Source organism: Cydia pomonella, chromosome 1, assembly GCF_033807575.1.
Source record: "Cydia pomonella isolate Wapato2018A chromosome 1, ilCydPomo1, whole genome shotgun sequence".
Lineage (NCBI taxonomy): Eukaryota > Metazoa > Arthropoda > Insecta > Lepidoptera > Tortricidae > Cydia > Cydia pomonella.
The window spans coordinates 8742775-8760278 of record NC_084703.1 but is presented as its reverse complement, the minus strand read 5'-3'; the positions used below and the strand labels follow the sequence as shown (position 1 = coordinate 8760278).

Sequence of the window (17504 nt, the reverse complement as noted above, 5' to 3'; positions counted from 1 at the left end):
CAAAAACTAAATATGAACATTATTTCTAAAAATTAGCAATATTTTTTTTATTATGACACGAAAAAATAAAATTCAAAAACATGATATCCGCGGTCCCGAGCATGCAAAACCATCTCGCTCATGCTTACTCTCAGTGAGTGAGAGAACAACGCAAATCTACTGGGCGTAAGAAAGTAAATTTTAAAATTATACCTAACCGATTTTATAAAGCTTACATTACCAACATACGTCAAAATCCTCGTACAGTTAGGGCACGAGGCCTGACAGCAAATATACACATGTCGCATACATCCAGAATATTATATTATTTATATTACTTTATCTGGTTAGTATAGTACATTGTAGGAGAGGCCGGAAAACCTCTCAAAGATGGACAAGTGAGTTTGAGGGCCGACACGTTAGTGGAGGGCCTCAAATAATACGAGTCCATCTTAAGCGTTCCGCCGAGGCATTACATAGTGCTTTTCACAACTACTGCGAGGAAATAAGAAAACATTTCCATACCATAAATTCTTTAATAGAAATTAATATTTATATTGGCGTGAGGACAATTGTTGAAAGAAAGCGATGTATTTTTGCCAGGAACATTTATATTTTCTTCACGAGAAGAACTCGTTTATATAGCCGTAGATACTTGTTTCTTGTATTTTTTAGTCAAACACAATAGGGACCGTGCGCGTTGGAGGGTCTCCCATCTTGTGGCCTGAATCGGAACCATAAACATGCACATTTACACGTCACGTGTTTTCTTGTGCATAGTAGGTTCTGCCATCTTGTGGGCTACATCGGAACAAAAATCATCACATTTACGCCTCGCGCCAAAAATCTGACGGCTCCTGTGCTGCCTCCTACAGTTCATGCACGCTCCCTATCAAATTCGTTTATTCAGTGATATTTTCCGATCCGGCCTTTTTTATAAAAAAAACCACAAACAGCTACAAAAGTAAAAACGCCTTGATAACGCCTTAAGCGTGAACTGAATGGTTTTGACGTTTCTTTTTTTAAACAAGTAATTGGTCCTATAAATAACCTTTTATTTAGTTTTGGAAGGAAAAAGTTGCGCAAAAAAAATACCTTTTACTCGCACCAATGACGGATGATAATAACAATGAAACATTGTAGTAGTGGTGGTTCAGGTCCTACAGCTATTGCTGACTTTTCAGCTTGGTTTTAGATCATCTATCGTCACATTTCCGAACAGTGCTGTGAAAAGTTCATTCTGACCCCATAAAGGATGACTCACGCAAGACCGGCTCGTGCCCGGACCGAGGCGACCGACACGTCATTTTCTATGACGGCTGATCGGTGATCACCTGGTGCTTTCCATAGAAAACGAAGCTCCGGAAGCTCCGGCCCGGTCTAGTGTCATCCTTAATATGGCTAAACTGTTGGCAAGAATAAAATTAGGATAAGGCTTCAAGTTCATAGGTGTATTGTATGTAGGAACTTGTATTCTTTATTTCATTGTAGTCATGTTCATAATACAGTACAGTATTGTACTTAATATACTTTATCGGTCCCCCAATTCGAGCATCTATTGTCTCGTTAGATATTTACAAGTAACTCATTAAACTTTATTGAAACACGGGACTAAGTTAAGTGGGAGGACAAAGACTCACACTTCTAAGTATTTTGATGTATAGGTACGTCCATTAGAACGCGAACGGCATTCATAGCCTCACGGGCCCTCTTAGGGCTCGGTGAAAAACGACTGCCATAACGAGATGAAAAGCCATTGACTTGCTGAACCTCCGTATCTCTCCCAAACCACCCAGGCGATAGCGATCTTGTTCCCCGATTATAGAGTTCATATTTAAAAAAAAGCTACTGAGATATACCACTTTGATACAACGATAACACATTGACAGTCTCCATTGTAACAGTGGTAAACTATAGTAAAAAAAACACATTTTGGGTTATTCGCAACATATATTTAACAATATCTTAAGATAAAAGAGTTAAGATAATAAATACACATTTGATTAAGGAAAGCAGTCGTTGTTGTTGACTACTTCTGCAAATTCGAGGTTGTCTGAGCTGTATTTGGTCATACAGTCGGCAACAGAAGTGACTAAGCGAGCCGGGTGTCTAGAATAATCAGGTTACAAATCATTTTGAACCCCTCACTTAGCTACTTCTAATACCGAGGCACGCTGCAATCATTCACATTACCCATGGGTCATACCTTGGTAGAGCTTTTAGGGGTTCACAAACACTTACTTATATCAATTTATTATTTAATTTAATTATTTATTTGAAACAAAAAGATAAAATTGCAGGTTCACAGAGCTCCATTAAACTATTTATAAGTACATTTAGTTTGACCTTGGAGTCAGGTTTCAGTCTCACTAACGTCTACCTTAATTATATATATTACATAAAACTACAAGTCAGTAAAATGCTTAATTGCTTATGTCTTAAAACAATTTTGGAATAATTACAAAATTCATGAAATGAACAAATACTGCATTGTTTAAGCTGAATTGGATGTTAATTTAGCGAACATAGCTACTGATGCCGTGTTACTAGTATTACATCTATGTATCACGAGAAAAAAACGATTTAAGAATAGGGACATTTGTTAGCTTCTTTTAATCTTCGGAAAAGATTTACTAAAGATGAAGGTATCCCTGCTTACTTACTGGCTGACTTAGATTAAACATAGAATTTAACTAGATTAGATTTTGGGGTTTGAAATCCGCCGCTGAACGATGCTATTCATGAGAAATGGCGGCAAAGGTGGAGGTCCATTCAGTTTCTCATCCTGGTACTTGCCTAGACCCAGAACGGGCCAGACTCTGTTCTCGGGGCCGGTATTACCTTCCGTTCGCTGTCTCATCCTCGTGGCCTTCGATAGCAAGTCCGCATTCAACATGTTTTCGAGGTATCGGAGCTTGTGCGGCAGGACTATTTTGCATTCCTGTAACGATATTCGAATTAAGTCTAAAAAAAATTGGAAACAGCTCTCCCGTACCTACATACGTAATAATAAAGTTAATAAAAGTACCAACCCATAACTTCCAAACACTATCTACGCAGATTTTGTTTGCACTCTCAACGTCAATATAGAACAGCAAAGGATCGTTTGAAGTCAGGTGGCGAAACGTAGCGGCATGTGCAAACTGTTATCAATTCCACTGATTTGTAAAATAACATACGTCGTCATCATCAGTACCAGAAGTGCACGTATAGGTACCTTATTTTACTAATTTTACCGGACTTCGGCAAAGACAAAAGCAAGGTTTATAATTTTAATAGTCTTGTATTTGCATGTTCGTGGTTCATGTTCGTGTTTTTAGTGAGCAAATTTTAATTAAAGATGATTTTTTGTATTAGGGGCTCCCCGCGGTTTTCATCGCTTTTTGACAAGTTTTGAGTCGTTAGTCCTACATTTGCACTATAGATAGAATTATAAGACAAACGGCAACCGGTTCTTCAATCTTTTATCTCCATTTTGGTCTACCAGATTTTGAAAGAAATAAACACTTATTTTACTCGATTGCTATCACGGATGATACATGTACGAACTCTACATATTTAGGTTCGTCTTTAACGTCTCTAAAAACTGGGCGGAGATTTTAATTTTAAACTAATTAAGACAAAAGTTATGGTCAGAAAACCAGTTTTTTGGCCTAAAATTGTTCAACTTTGATGCCGAATATCTATATATGGGATACTAGGTATATTGCTTAAAGCTGTTTCTGTTAATGTGATAAGCTACAAAAACATTAGAAAACTATTCTTGATTTAATGACATTTAGCTACCTACCTATGCAATGGCTTGCTATTTTAATGAAACTTTTGAGACAGCCATATTTCTCTCGGTCAATGTCATATTTTATTTAAGGCAAGAGCCCTTTACCGAGCAGCGGTCCGTGTCCCACCCATACGACCGAAATAGCATTACCTATTCTATTTTAAAAACCCAATGACCCGGAACTTAAAGCCCGATCTATCAGTGGGTGGAAATACACAGAAAATATTTTCCTTTATGATTAAACTAATCGTAGGTAGCCGTGTAGATAATGTTGTGGACGAAAATGTGGTAACGGCCCATAAAACTATTCAGTTTAAACACGTTTCTGTGCGTAATTCTTTTCCTTTCTAAACAAATTTGCGAAGTTTACGCTCTTCTGTTAGGCATAAATCTAACTAAACACATTGTAATAGTACTTTGGATAAAATCTTTTGTTGATTTACGAATTCATTGCTAACAGCTGTTTTACAGAACGAATTCTGCTTGTATTAGTGTGTGCTGTAATAACATAAATATTCTTTACCCGTCGGGAGCACAAGGAAGTGTGGAAAGGACCTATAAATAAGAATTACGACACACATTTTGATAGGTACCTATCCCATAAATGATACAACGCATTATGGAAAATCCTTTTTTTATATTTCTTAATCTTCCATTTCTAATTGTAAGTATATTAATAAAAAAATTAAAAGTTAGGTACCTAAATTTACAGACACTGCACGAGTTAAGTACATAGGTAGTTATGTCACCTACAGCAATTACTATTAATAGTTATTAATAATTATTAAATTCCAAGAAATTGTAATTGTCTTTCCAGTTATTTTTTTAAATCTACCTAATAGGCATACATTTTGAGTCATGTGATTTCCAATTCTCTCAATAGCTCTCTACATTCTTCAGAATAAAAATTAAGCCCGTAGTTTTCTTGGCCCTAAACATAGCTCCTCCCATAAAATCACCACAATTGACTGCCCTCTCGCAGTTTTATTACAACTTTACTTACAATTATCGCGGAGCCGAGCACAACGGCGAGAAGTAGGGCGACTTTACTATGCGCCATAACGTCTGGTGAGTGATTGCAGTTCCGGCTCTCACGTAGTAACTTCTCGTAACGTTTCCCCGTGCTCTAAATGCTTGCGCCAGCGCACGAGTCAAGGCCTTGGTCAAACCATTGTGACGTGATCCTTCTAAAGTCCGACCAGAAATATATGATCATTGTCAAGAGGGCGCTGTTATTCTTATGTATCGGGTGACAGTTCAGTTTAGTATGAAAAATGTAGTCCAAATGAAATTCTGCAATATGGCGCGTGATCATATATTACTGGTCAGACTTTAATATTTGTTTATCCCAAATATCTTGTGACATTTGTGACGATGTAATTCAAAATAGCTAGAAAGCAGGGGTAAATATAAGTATGTTAGTTTAGTAGTAGATTGTTAAGCAAGGGTGAAAAGTGAACCATATATCACCCGAGATATCTTTGCCATAAGTTTGAGGGTGAGATGGTTACTTTGACCCGAGTTAAAAACTCTACTTTTCATTTCGACTATGAGGAAAGTCAAACACAAATAAGAAATGTAGGTTATGAGTTATGACTGCAGGAATTGGCGCCATTTATATTAAGATCGAAAAAAAAAACTAAAACCATAGACAATCTGATCTTAAATTGGGTTGTGTCTTAAATGGCCTAAATGTATACGCGCCTTTACAAAAGTAGAACCGAATGAATGAATGTAATGTAATGATAATATTTTAAACATCTTGATTTATTAACAAATATTTATTTCATACATTTAAATATATACATACTTGTATTTAAGTAATACATTTTTTAATAATACTTGGTATTAAAATGCGGAAGCTAATATGAGATCTTTTAACTGTATAATATGGCATATATGACTGTTAGCCGTTGCTCGATTCTTTAAATTCGTATTGTAAGCTTTTGTGGTCAGATATTCCTTTATCTTCAACTGTTAGGTAATATTTTTATTATTGGTAAATAAAAGATCTATACAAGTAGAACTCGAGCTTGTTTCTCTTGTGGGCACATTTACAATTTGGCGAAGATCATATTCAAGCATCACATTTATAAGTTTTTTTTAAATTAATCGAGTTACTAAATTTATTTATATTAAAATCGCCTGTTATTATAATGTGTTTATGACTTTTCAGTTTTAGTTTAAATAAGAGTTGCTCTAGTACTTCGAAGAAGGTTTCGATCTCACGGTCTGCTCTATCCACAACAATTAATATAATGTTAGCTTTTAATTCTATTGCACAACATTCTATATCTAATTCGACTGATAGGTCTGCAAAGTCCGGTATATTGTGGTAAGGAATATCGTCTCGTTGCATTATTGACACTCCTCCGCCTTTGTGTTTTAGGCGATTGAAACTTGCAGCCGTCACGTAACCTTCAATTTGGATAGCATCTCTTTGTTCATCTGAGATCCAACTTTCGGTTAGACATAATGCTTGGTATTGTTGATGTAGTCAGGGCTTCTATTATGTGCGTCTTATTATTTAGATTTTGGACGTTCTGTTTAAGTTACTTAAAATCAGTTTCGAAAGGAATAATTTCCTGTAGTCAGGGCTTCTATTATGTGCGTCTTATTTTTTAGATTTTGGACGTTCTGTTTAAGTTACTTAAAATCAGTTTCGAAAGGAATAATTTCCTGTAGTCAGGGCTTCTATTATGTGGGTCTTATTTTTTAGACTTTGGACGTTCTGTTTAAGTTACTTAAAATCAGTTTCGAAACGATTAATTTCCTGTACTACAATCTACAGGAGTCTGGTGTTGAGCCGTGTTCTTTTCAAATCCAGTTTTTAGGGTTCGGTAGCCAAATGGAAAAAAACGGAACCCTTATTTGTTCTGCGTAACTTACTGAACTGTCAGGCAATATTTCTTTTCCGGTTATTATTAGTTTATTGTCTCTTATTGCATGTTTCCCTGTTTTTCTTGCTTCTCTTAGAGTTTCGATTAGCTTTCTTCTCCCTATTAGGGACTTTTCATCCAGATACTCAGTCACACTCGGTCCAGAATATTTAAAATAGTGGTTGTGTTGTAATATGTACCTAGTAATTTTTTTACTTAAAAACTCTATGACCAACGGGCGCCTATTTCCTCTTTTTCCGAGCCGATATAAGTCCTCGATGTGTCCAACAGTATTCATATTCATTATGTCATGGAATATGTTTCCGAGGCGTTTCTCTACCAGCTCCCCGGTTTCACCCCATTGTTCTTCTAGTCCGTGTAGAACTATTTTCTTACAAACTGCAGAGTCCGTTTTTTTTTAAAGCTGAAGAGTCCGTTATATTTAAATGAGCATCAGTTTTTATCGAGTTTTGTATTTTTTTAAATCACCCGTAGAATGTTATTTTCTTCATCTAATGATGTTTTTCTCTGTGTCATCAAATTTATGTTGTTATTTATGTTTTTCTGTTCCAAGCATAGATTATTAGTGCGCTGGTGTAATTCTATTTTTAAACTTACTATTGCTGCATTAATTACACTTTGAATAGTAGTTTTTATTTGCAATATTATTGATATTCTGTGTGTACTCGTACATTCTTACGTGAGAGCCCATTTCACTGTTCGTGGTTAAGAGTTGCTGAAAATGTAGTTTTTATATCGAATTGTTACACTTTTAATCGAGGATAAATGCCATTAAAAATCACACCGAAACTAGATTATACGAGGGCTGCCTTTTAAGTTCTGTCGTTTGGTAAAACTAAAGAATATATCTCTTTTTTTATATATATATATCTGCGATCAGTCAGACTATAAGCAGATTGGTTGAATGCTTAATAACGTGACGAGCGAGTCCTCCAGTGAGGGCTTCTACTTTTTTTTCCCCTTTCTATGTATGAGGGAAGATGTCTTTTCTTTTTAACCTTTTTTCATATCCCTCGTCTGTGAGTTTTGCTGCCAGGTCATTTGGGTGGTGGCTTAATCTACGTTGATATGCTTTAGTTGCATGAAGGATTTCTACCTTCACAGTATTGATTTGCAGGTATTCATGTATTTCAGAGTTGGTTGTGAACCACGGAGCGTTATGGACCGCAGTATGTTGTTTTGCATTCTTTGTATTATTGAGATGTTAGAGTTACTGGCACTGCCCCATAGTTGTATGCTGTTGGGGCCTGGTTTACTTTAGAAGTACTGGGTTTCGAGAAAGGTGTGCTTGCATTTTTCGATTTTTTATTCGATGGAGGCTTTTTGCAGCATTCATGACATTTCTAGAGAGTTATGACTGTGCCTCCCAGTGTCACTACCACTATAGAGTAATACTGGGGCCTTATTCGACATGCACAACTGTCAAATTTCGCGTCCACATCAAATCAACACTTGATTCTATCGCATGTTGATTGTATCAAGTGTTGATTCTATCAACTGTGGATATTATCATTTGGAACAATCAAAACTCATTCATAGAAAAAATAATCAAACTAAAATCAACTTTGTTTATTACTACTATACAGTTTGTAATGGCTCTGAACTCGAAGTGGATCGGTTTGATTTGATTGTCACCTGACTGTGGATTGCTAATGTCAAATTTTGACAAGTGTTGATTTTATTGCTAGACTTTTTTGTCCATGGGCTTGGGCACCATCTTGGATTTTTTGACGTACGACAGGGAATACCCTTCCTTTCATACAATATATGGCATAGAGTAAGGCGTCTTTTTTTTTAAAACATAACTTTACAAGAATCAGCGACATCTTGTATCCGATAGGATAAGTAATGCGCTATGAATAATGCGGCGGCGAGTAGTGAAACTATACGATATCGAATAATGCTCGCTCCACATATTCTCCTAGAAACGCTCAAAATTCTGAAAAAATTCAAGCAATTTACTCCGCACCCAGTTGCTTCTAAACCACGTTCACGATCCAAGTTGTAAGTATACCTTAACACATCTTTCAGGCATATGATTTAAAGTCCGTTTTTTAAAAATTACGAGATGGTTCATGAATCCTTTATTATTTTTCCAAAAATTACGCTATTACATTATTTATAAAAAAGATATAATATAACTGTTAGTAACTCGGTCACTTGGTCTATCACCAACTATTTGAATGCTCTTTGTATGTATACGCAACCCCATTGTACAGTCGCCATCACCATTAAGACCTACTGTATGGTCTATATTACACGTTTCGCGGGTAGTGAAATTTGTTTAGGTATCCTCCTTGTGACTAGTTAGAACAGTTTGACGGGATGACGAATAGGAACAGATTTGCAGTTTGACCAATAGCTACAAAATTACGATGTGTCCTAATAGAACTAAATCTACTTGTGACGGGTTGAAACAAATAATACTGCTTTTGGCGGTGTGACCGGTTAGAACAAAATTTTGGTGTGATGAGTTGATGCCTAAATCGACCTAAGTACTTATTGTTTATATAAACCTACAAAAAGACGATTCCTATGTACAGGAGATTAAATACATATTATGTTATTCAACTACGAATTTAAAAATATATATTTCTGTTTACACATTTTTTTAACGTTTTTCTTTAATAAAATAAAACATTAAAGTTTTCTGTGACTATATTTCATTTTCTTGAGTGTAGATTATTAGTTTCAGTTTCCAGTTGGTACCAGGAACTACACCTCTTCAAAAACTTTGCTGGTGGTTCGACATCTGTAAGTTTATATATAAAATATCATAAAAACACTTAAGATAAAAACTTATAAATAAATTCTGGTCGGTCGGTGGTGTGTCCAGAAGGCTGCTGCCCCTCTGGATAACAATGCTGATCCGCCGATTGAAATATAGGCCAGGCCTCTGGTCACCAGAAACCTTTAAAAGGCGTTTTGACATTTCCTCATAGACCCACGCTAGGACCCCAGGGTTTCAACTTCAACCCCAAGCGCCACAAATATGTAGCTAAGGTTTTAAATTCTAGACTATGAACATGAAATATTGTTCGCTAGTTAGGGAATTAGAAAAAAATAGTAATAGGAGACGGCCGTGGTCGTGGTAGGCAGGTACATCATGCGTGGGCCAGGCAAGCCCTGAAATTATGCACCAATTTTACTATAACTTTGTTCACCTATTGACTGTTTCCAAGATAATCGTTTTTAATATGTAGTCCATATAATCGGGCAGTATAATTTGCCTCATATTTTTAACACAAAATTATTATCGGTACATATATATGTACCTATTTTGCAATATTTTCTTGTTTGCATCATTTAGTTACTTGTTTACTCCGATTGACGTGTTTATCATTTTCGTTACTATGACAGCGCAATACTTTAAATATTGTAACGTGAAGGTTGAGTCCGGTGCCAAAATAACTCACACTAATTTAAGACCCACCTTACAGTTTACATAGCGGCATTGTCCTACGATGCTTTAAATGAATACGGTAAACATTTAAATACTACTACTAGGCGTTTATTGCGCGTACTCAGTCGAAAAAGTTTGAAACCGATTTTGACGAAGAGTGCATGCGTATTGCATATTCGAGCGATAGAGAGGCAAATAAAGACAGGATATAGTTGCCTTTTCTCAATACAAATTTGAATACTCAAGCCGTAGCCATTTTGGTGGTTATACTGCTTTGTATATGTGCGTAAAAATGTGTATGTGTGGATTTTTAGGGATGTGGACGGGTCGATTTTGATCATATTATATATCGATAAGTGCTACACAGCGAAACTTCGATATCTTCACAAGAAATAAACATCACAGATGGATAATAAATATTTTATAATATAATAAGATAACTAATTTCTTGCAGAAAACATGTTTTAGTAGTTATTTATGTATCGTAATTAAAATATCCTGGTCCTTATTTTACTTTTTAGCTTCTCTATGTGCAATCGGTATGTCAGGCTTCTGTCCAGTGTAACACCGAGATACTTTGGGGAATAGTTATGTTGTAAGGCTGTACCCCGGAATCTAACTCTGAGGGTCTTATGTGCCAGCTTATTGGACAGGTGGAAACAGCAAACTTCGGTCTTAGAAGGATTTAGGCACAGGCGCCAACGGGTGAAAAAGTAGGCGGCAGAGGTCATATAGATATAGCTACATGATAAAAGAAATAGAATCCTCCATTATGCGTGGTCGGACGCCTGTTTTTCTGCCAATGCCTATTCATAAATCTGTTAAGAACTTTTTTCTTGATAACACCTAAAATAATAAGTTTATAATTAATCTCAATGTCTCCAGTTTGCTGTTTATTCAAACAGAAAAATCCAAATTTCTCAGTCATTATACGACCGCTGTCTTATATTATACGCCATTAAAAATTCAACATTAATAACAATTAATTAGGCATATCGTCCAATTTATAGTATGGCACAGGTAATTAGTTCTTACAAAGTTGACCTTAATTTACAAATTTTTAAGGAGTTGATGTAAAAGTGAATTGGAAGAAGTTGATAAGCAGACGCAACCAGCTAGTCGCCGAAGCTCCGCTTCCCTCGGATGAGCCAATTAAGCCTGCACCTAACAGGCTCTGGCTCATAGGGGGCTTTGAGCTTGCTGTTGCGTCAATTTTCATATTAACAAAAAAAGCTAGTCTAACAACACAATTAATGATTATTTTGCCGCATTCTTCACTATCTCTCCCTGTCTCACTGCCATCTGACCTTCTAACCCAGAGGGGAAAATATACCTTATTGGGGCTACTTCTTCCTCGTGATATTTTATTTAACCGAAAAGTAATTGGTAAAAGTTAAATGATATTTTGCACACAAGTTACAAGATGTTCATTGTTAAGAGCCGGGGTTAGGACCCACGATCATTGGTTTTAAAATCAAACTTTATATATAATTTGTATTTTTATAATAAATCAGTTTTCTTTTTGACATTTATTAATTGTCAAGATTTTTTTAAATCCTGGACAATTGTCACATGTACGTTTTTATGATAGATCTACATCGACGCAACTGCATGTCATTGTCATGGTTCTTGCGGTATATTTTTATAACGCCAAGATCGGAATTTGGCAGCTAACTCCATCTTGCGTCGAGTAGAAGAATCAAAATCGTACAGAAAAAACTACTCTCTGCCTTAGGATCCCCTTTCAAATGTCATAAATCCAAACATGGCAGCCATACCCATCGACAAAAAAGTCTACCGTTGATCTAATTTCATTTGACAGTTAACTAATACGTATTCGACACGCTTATATTTGACAACTAGAATCCTGACTAGAGCTGGGACTGCGTACCAAAAGTACGTCTCTGTTACTCGTACCAAAAGTACGTCTAAAATACCACTTTTACGAGTATGACCCCCAATAGGCAGTTTACGTATTTGCCGGTCTTAGGCGTCTTACAAATAAGGATTATTTATGCAAATATCGACTTATTATTTCGGTAGGGGTCGGAAATATTATGACGTTTTGAGTGAAGGCTATGAATCCATTGACATATTTTTATTATATATTATTACACTATTTTTAGATACAACAGACGCCCAGACGACCGTCTGTTAACAAAATTTTGTTTTGCTTAAAGTAACGGTAAGAATGGAGGTACGAGGTGATGAAAGTTTCATATTTGTTTTATTTCAGAAATCAAAGTTCGTACTTTTAAATACTCGACAAGCTAAAAGTAGTCTATTACAAAAAACCTGTTCCAAAAACTATTCCGGTACAACGCCCCGCCTCTAGTGTGGATATTGTTCACTGACAGGTGTTGATGATAGCAATTCGACAAGTCACAATATTTCCCACATCAAATGGAAATCAACACGAAACGTCACTTTTAGCATGTCGAATAAGGGCCCTGATTTATTGTCTACATTACATTCTCCTCTTCCTAATCATCTGATTTCTTGGAGGGCCGTTACTCCCAATCCGTACCTATGCAATTCGTCGCTTACCTGGTACATGGCTCCAGGGCGGAAAAGGGAGCGTACATACATTCCACGAAGCTATATAATCGGAGTTCCATTAAGCTTTGCCTGGGGTCGTTGGTATTGGGATCATTCCGGTTATTATTTCGTGTTGGTCTCGTAACAATAGTTTTTTTTTACGTGGGAGGGTTGTTAACCCGCCGCACAACCCCCAAAATGCCGGAGGACCACACCCTTCGTTGGTCAGCGAGTCTACTAGACTTAGCCGGTTATTGTAGCTAGGCTGTACTACCGACCCATCCACCACCCGGGGGACGCTCCTCTACGCCGTGAGGGCCAGCGCGAGGATACCGACAAAGTGGTAAAATTAAAATAAAAAATTTTTTAGGGTACCCTACACCGTAAAGTGGAGATGTTTTTTTCGTTCGATATCGACGATCGTTGTATAGGTATTTTAAAATAGAGGTCTACAACAACTATTTCTTGGTCAAGTTTCGGAAATAATCGCTCCGAAAGAAAAAATGAACAATTGGTTCAAAAATAAGAAAAAACCCTAAATACACTCAATGAAAACTATAGCGAGCATTATCAGTTAAACCGTTTCTGAGTTAAAAAATCTTTCCTCCTTACTAAAAAGACGTACAAACCACTGCGACGGTACCTACTCCCTTTTGCATATTATGTACATGATACTGACTAATAGCCCCCGTTCTAGGCAGCCTATTTGTGACGGATGGGTAACTACGGCACTCTATTACACTGAACATGGCCCGACATTATACTCCTGGCCGATTTTTTTTATGTTCGTCTTGGCGGAGGCACGGCGATCTAGTTTGCATACGAGTACATCACTATTATCAGGTCATTTTATTAATTAATAAACAATGAGCCTAAGTTTTCAACCCAATATTAAGTGAATCCAGTTTTTAGCAATAAGTATCCTCAAAAACTCGCAAAAGCAGTATTTTTATGGCCAGATTTTTAGAGACGGACTGGTTAACATGAATTTCTGTACCTGTATTAACATAAATGACCGATTAGCATCTTGGCTAGGCACCCAGGAGCACTGCGGTCACGCCTTTCTTTCACCTGGGTGCCTAGCCAAGATGCCAATCGTTTACGCCGTGGATAATGTTTCTCTGTCGCACTTATATGGAAGAGTGATAGAGAGAGAGATTACCGTTTCGTTCGGCGCAAACGTTCCCTTCTTGCGTAAGCTCATTCCCAGCACCTTTACCTACCTACACCTTTTTATTTCCCGATTGAGGATGTTGGGTTGTGTGAGTTAACCAAGCTGTTCCAAAAGTTCTTCTGTTGAATCCATAGAACTTTTTTTTCTGACGAGTGTTCAAAAATTTCCACAAGCATTGTACCGATGTTTGCTTAAAGGGAGCAGTTTGTATCTAGCTGCTAATGTAATCAAAGTGATTTCGGATGATTTATTTATTTTATTTTATCCATTTATTTTATACCTTATAAGTAGGCAAATGTTACAGATGAACCGAATAATTCCTTAATCCGATTCCCAGTAAAACATGTCCTAGTCCAGGTTAAAAACTATGTATTTGTATGCTATATTACAGAGTATGGTCGAGGAACAAACTTCCAAATATCCAGTCCAGACAAAAACATCCACACTTACAACATTAGTAGGACAACCTACGAGTACAATAAGATGATTTCGGAAAGCGGCATTATAGGACTATTTTTATCGACTACAGTTAGGGTTATGTTAGTGCCTTGTGTTACACCAAAGCATCAAAACTACTCAGCAGATTTTGATAAATGATTCAATCGTCAAAAATATAGTTTCCTAAATGTTATTGTTAACGTAGATAGAGTGGGAATGAATAGGTAGTCGCAAACCACTTTAAACCTGGTTAGCCTGAGTGATCTACTCGCTTGGGATAGTAACATTTCTGTTACGTAAGAAGGAAACAAAAATGTAAACGTCATGTTTATAAAACTGGCGCTTGTTTAACAAACGCCGCAGCAACTAGCGCTTGTGCTATAAAACAAGTTTTGTTTGGAGTTCTAGTTCAACGTGAAATCGATTTTAGTTTTTATGTTTTTCTTTCTTAAAAGTTCTGTGAAGGCACAGTTGACGCACTGCGAGGCCCTGTGCAAGCGTCCATAGGTTATGACAGGGATCGGAAACCGGTATTTTTTGTATGGGAACGAAAACGGTATTTTTTCGTTCTTTGTTAATTATTTCATTACTAATTGGGCAATCTAATAATACGCAGTCGTTATCTAAAAACACAACCGAGTCCTATATTTGGAGTATAAAATAAACCGAAATATATGTTTATTTCAAAGTTTTTCCAAAAAACCGGTTCCGATCCTGGGTTATGATGTCCAATGATCAATCTACTCATCCATGAGTATTCCAGAGGGCTGTTCTATTGCAAGCCATGTTGGACCCGGGTACGTCCTTAAACTACGTCCAAAAGAGAGGTCTGGGCATTGTGAATGTCATCTCGCTTTATGTGGTAGGGCACAGCCAGTGGATGTCATTCCAGATCTAGAGCAGAGCCCAACTGGGGAAGTATCTCCACCTTACAGAAAACAGCAGCCAAATAACACTGTCCTGAGCTGATAGGAAGAACTGTTAGACTCACTATTCCATTTGTGCCCAAAAATCTCCTGTGACCGAGAAGTCACAAACTTTTGGCAGTCCCAATTACACGCACTGTAGCACATAAAAACTCACCAGCTGTCATGGGCACCACATTGTGTATATTTGCATGTCGATGGATGGCTGTATATCAGATGTGTCTGTGGTATTGTGAGGTAATGGACGAAAGTTTTTCCTATTGTGTAATCGTATTTTATAATCTGAATTGTACAGTGCTTTGGTTTCAAATGTTATGCTAATTTTATGTTTTAAATAAATAAATAAACCTCTCACTAATATTAAAAAAAAATATTTCCCCTTTTGCTTCTCTTTAAGTATGTCGTTGCCGTTAGTGACTGATTATAATTTTCTAGATAAAAACACTCGAAAAATACTCGAACTTGAACAGATCCTTACAGTGTAAAGTATAAAAAAATGTTAAGTGTTGTACATGTTTATGTCATAGTATTTCACATTTAGACCCCCTATTGGCCTTATTCTTATATCTAGTTAGCAGCTCAATTTCTTCTTGTAATAACTACGTTCTGTATTGAAGAGTGGGGTTGTCCACGGAGTGGCATGGTGTTGTAAAAGTATTTTTTTAAAGATGTCCCTTTCAAATATTTTTACTCAGTTCTATGAAAGTTGTATGCTTATCAATTAACATAGTTATTTATTAGATCGATTGTCTGAAAGTTGATTGAATAAATTGTCGGACTGTGCCAGTGTGTGCTTTCGAGGCTTTACTAGTTTTTTCCAAGAATAAATCAAACCTATAAATCAAAAATATAAATATCTATTATAGCGATACTACCAGAGTTTATTCTACGACCAGCCTCAAGAAACAAAGAACAAAACTCTTTAGCGTTTATAATTTTATGATTTGCATAATATATGTCATAGGTTCATGAAAAGTAAGTTATATGATCATTAATGTATGGCTGAACATTATTATTCAGAACAAATATAACACATATATGACGTAGGTAATTAAAGGAGGCCGACAAATAGTATTATGTTAAAGTGAGACGCAGGACGAGGGCTATCCAATAATTGAAAATGGGGGTGACAAACTTGTGGAAGTTGTGGATCAATCTTAAGTGGCTGGGTCGACCTGTGATCTATAATACAATAAGTCTGTCATATAATACGGGTCTGTACTAACCTGTGGCCCGTATTTAACCTTTCTGCCACCGTGTCAATGAAGTAATAAAGTGTTATCAACGCCATGCAACAAATTACACGTAAACAAACCTGACCAAAACTTGTAATTTATTTGATTTAATTCAATATAAAATTAACGGTACACACAATCATATAAAATAGCTACTTTTTTTTAAATTAAAAAATATTCTAAATTAAAATATATCTAAATAAGGCCCCCGCGGCATTGTGCCATCTTTGGCAGCATTCCCTCGCTGAATGGCAATACTAATGCGCTGCGAGAGAAAGCTGCCAGCTCTCTGGTCACCGGTAGAATCGATGAGCCTTTTACTTAATTCCTTGAATAGTACCTTGGCGCTTGGACCCCACGGCCCTAGTGTCTCGACTCCAAATGCCACAAAATGGTATTGGGGGCCGAGACCTCGATATTTTGAAATCTTTTTGGTTTCAGCCGTCTCGGCAGCTGTCACAGCCCTGGTCGAAGTTATTGATAGATAGGACGGTGCCAGTGTATCGACGCATGTGGCGTCCCAGACTAGCTCTCGACCCATCTTCTACGGGACCAGGGTCATACCGTCCGGTCTCTTGCCATCGTCCCTTGAAACACCGTTTTTCAAGGATAGCCGGTGCGTTGATGGTAGCAAGAGATCGGCGGATGATAAACTAAAACTTAGACTGAATATGAAGTTATGGCATGTGGGACACTAAATCTATTGAATTTATATCAAGTCAATGACCAGTGAAATAAAATAAGATATCAGTATTGCGAATCGCAAGCGATTTCATTATAATTAGTCTAACGCAAGGGACATGCTGAAAAAAAAAAACTGCATGTGTTAGCACCGCATGTGTAATGTAATAGCTAGTCTCACCCCGTGTCTCAAGGACGGCATTACTCAATCGTAAACACGCCCACCACACAACTATTAGTATCTCGTACGTAACATTTTTACGTAATAGTTGTCAAATATATATGTTACACCTAATTACACTATAATATCTAAGGCTAACCACAATGTTAACGTGAAGTTTTTTTATAGAATTTCTACCTATGTTGTTGTTCTATATACTTACTTATAATGATTTTGTTTGGATCAGTAGAAATTATAAAGAATTGCAAAGAAATCAGTGCCGATGTGGCAT

The 17504-nt window shown here is 36.7% G+C and overlaps 1 protein-coding gene and 1 long non-coding RNA gene across 2 annotated transcripts; both read right to left on the bottom strand.

The window, feature by feature from the left end:
* Positions 1-1909: 1909 nt before the first annotated feature.
* On the bottom strand, positions 1910-4947 carry LOC133530258 (uncharacterized). Its single transcript, XM_061868163.1, has 2 exons — positions 4761-4947; positions 1910-2920 (listed from the first exon to the last, which is right to left on the bottom strand). Exons 1-2 carry the CDS (start codon positions 4815-4817, stop codon positions 2678-2680), a joined length of 300 nt encoding a protein of 99 aa, XP_061724147.1. The 5' UTR covers positions 4818-4947; the 3' UTR covers positions 1910-2677.
* Positions 4948-9249: 4302 nt separating this feature from the next.
* On the bottom strand, positions 9250-10874 carry LOC133530332 (uncharacterized). The gene is made up of 2 exons (XR_009801300.1): positions 9822-10874; positions 9250-9409 (listed from the first exon to the last, which is right to left on the bottom strand). It is a non-coding gene; the product is annotated as an uncharacterized LOC133530332 (long non-coding RNA).
* Between the last annotated feature and the right edge of the window lie 6630 nt (positions 10875-17504).

What these genes read in the sequence shown, in the direction of transcription:
- LOC133530258 (XM_061868163.1), bottom strand. Translation starts at nt 4,817, where the DNA reads ATGGCGCATAGTAAAGTCGCCCTACTTCTCGCCGTTGTGCTCGGCTCC. An exon ending in TGCTCGGCTCCGCGATAATT is followed by an intron (nt 2,921 to 4,760) that starts GTAAGTAAAGTT and finishes ATATCGTTACAG; the next exon opens with GAATGCAAAATAGTCCTGCC.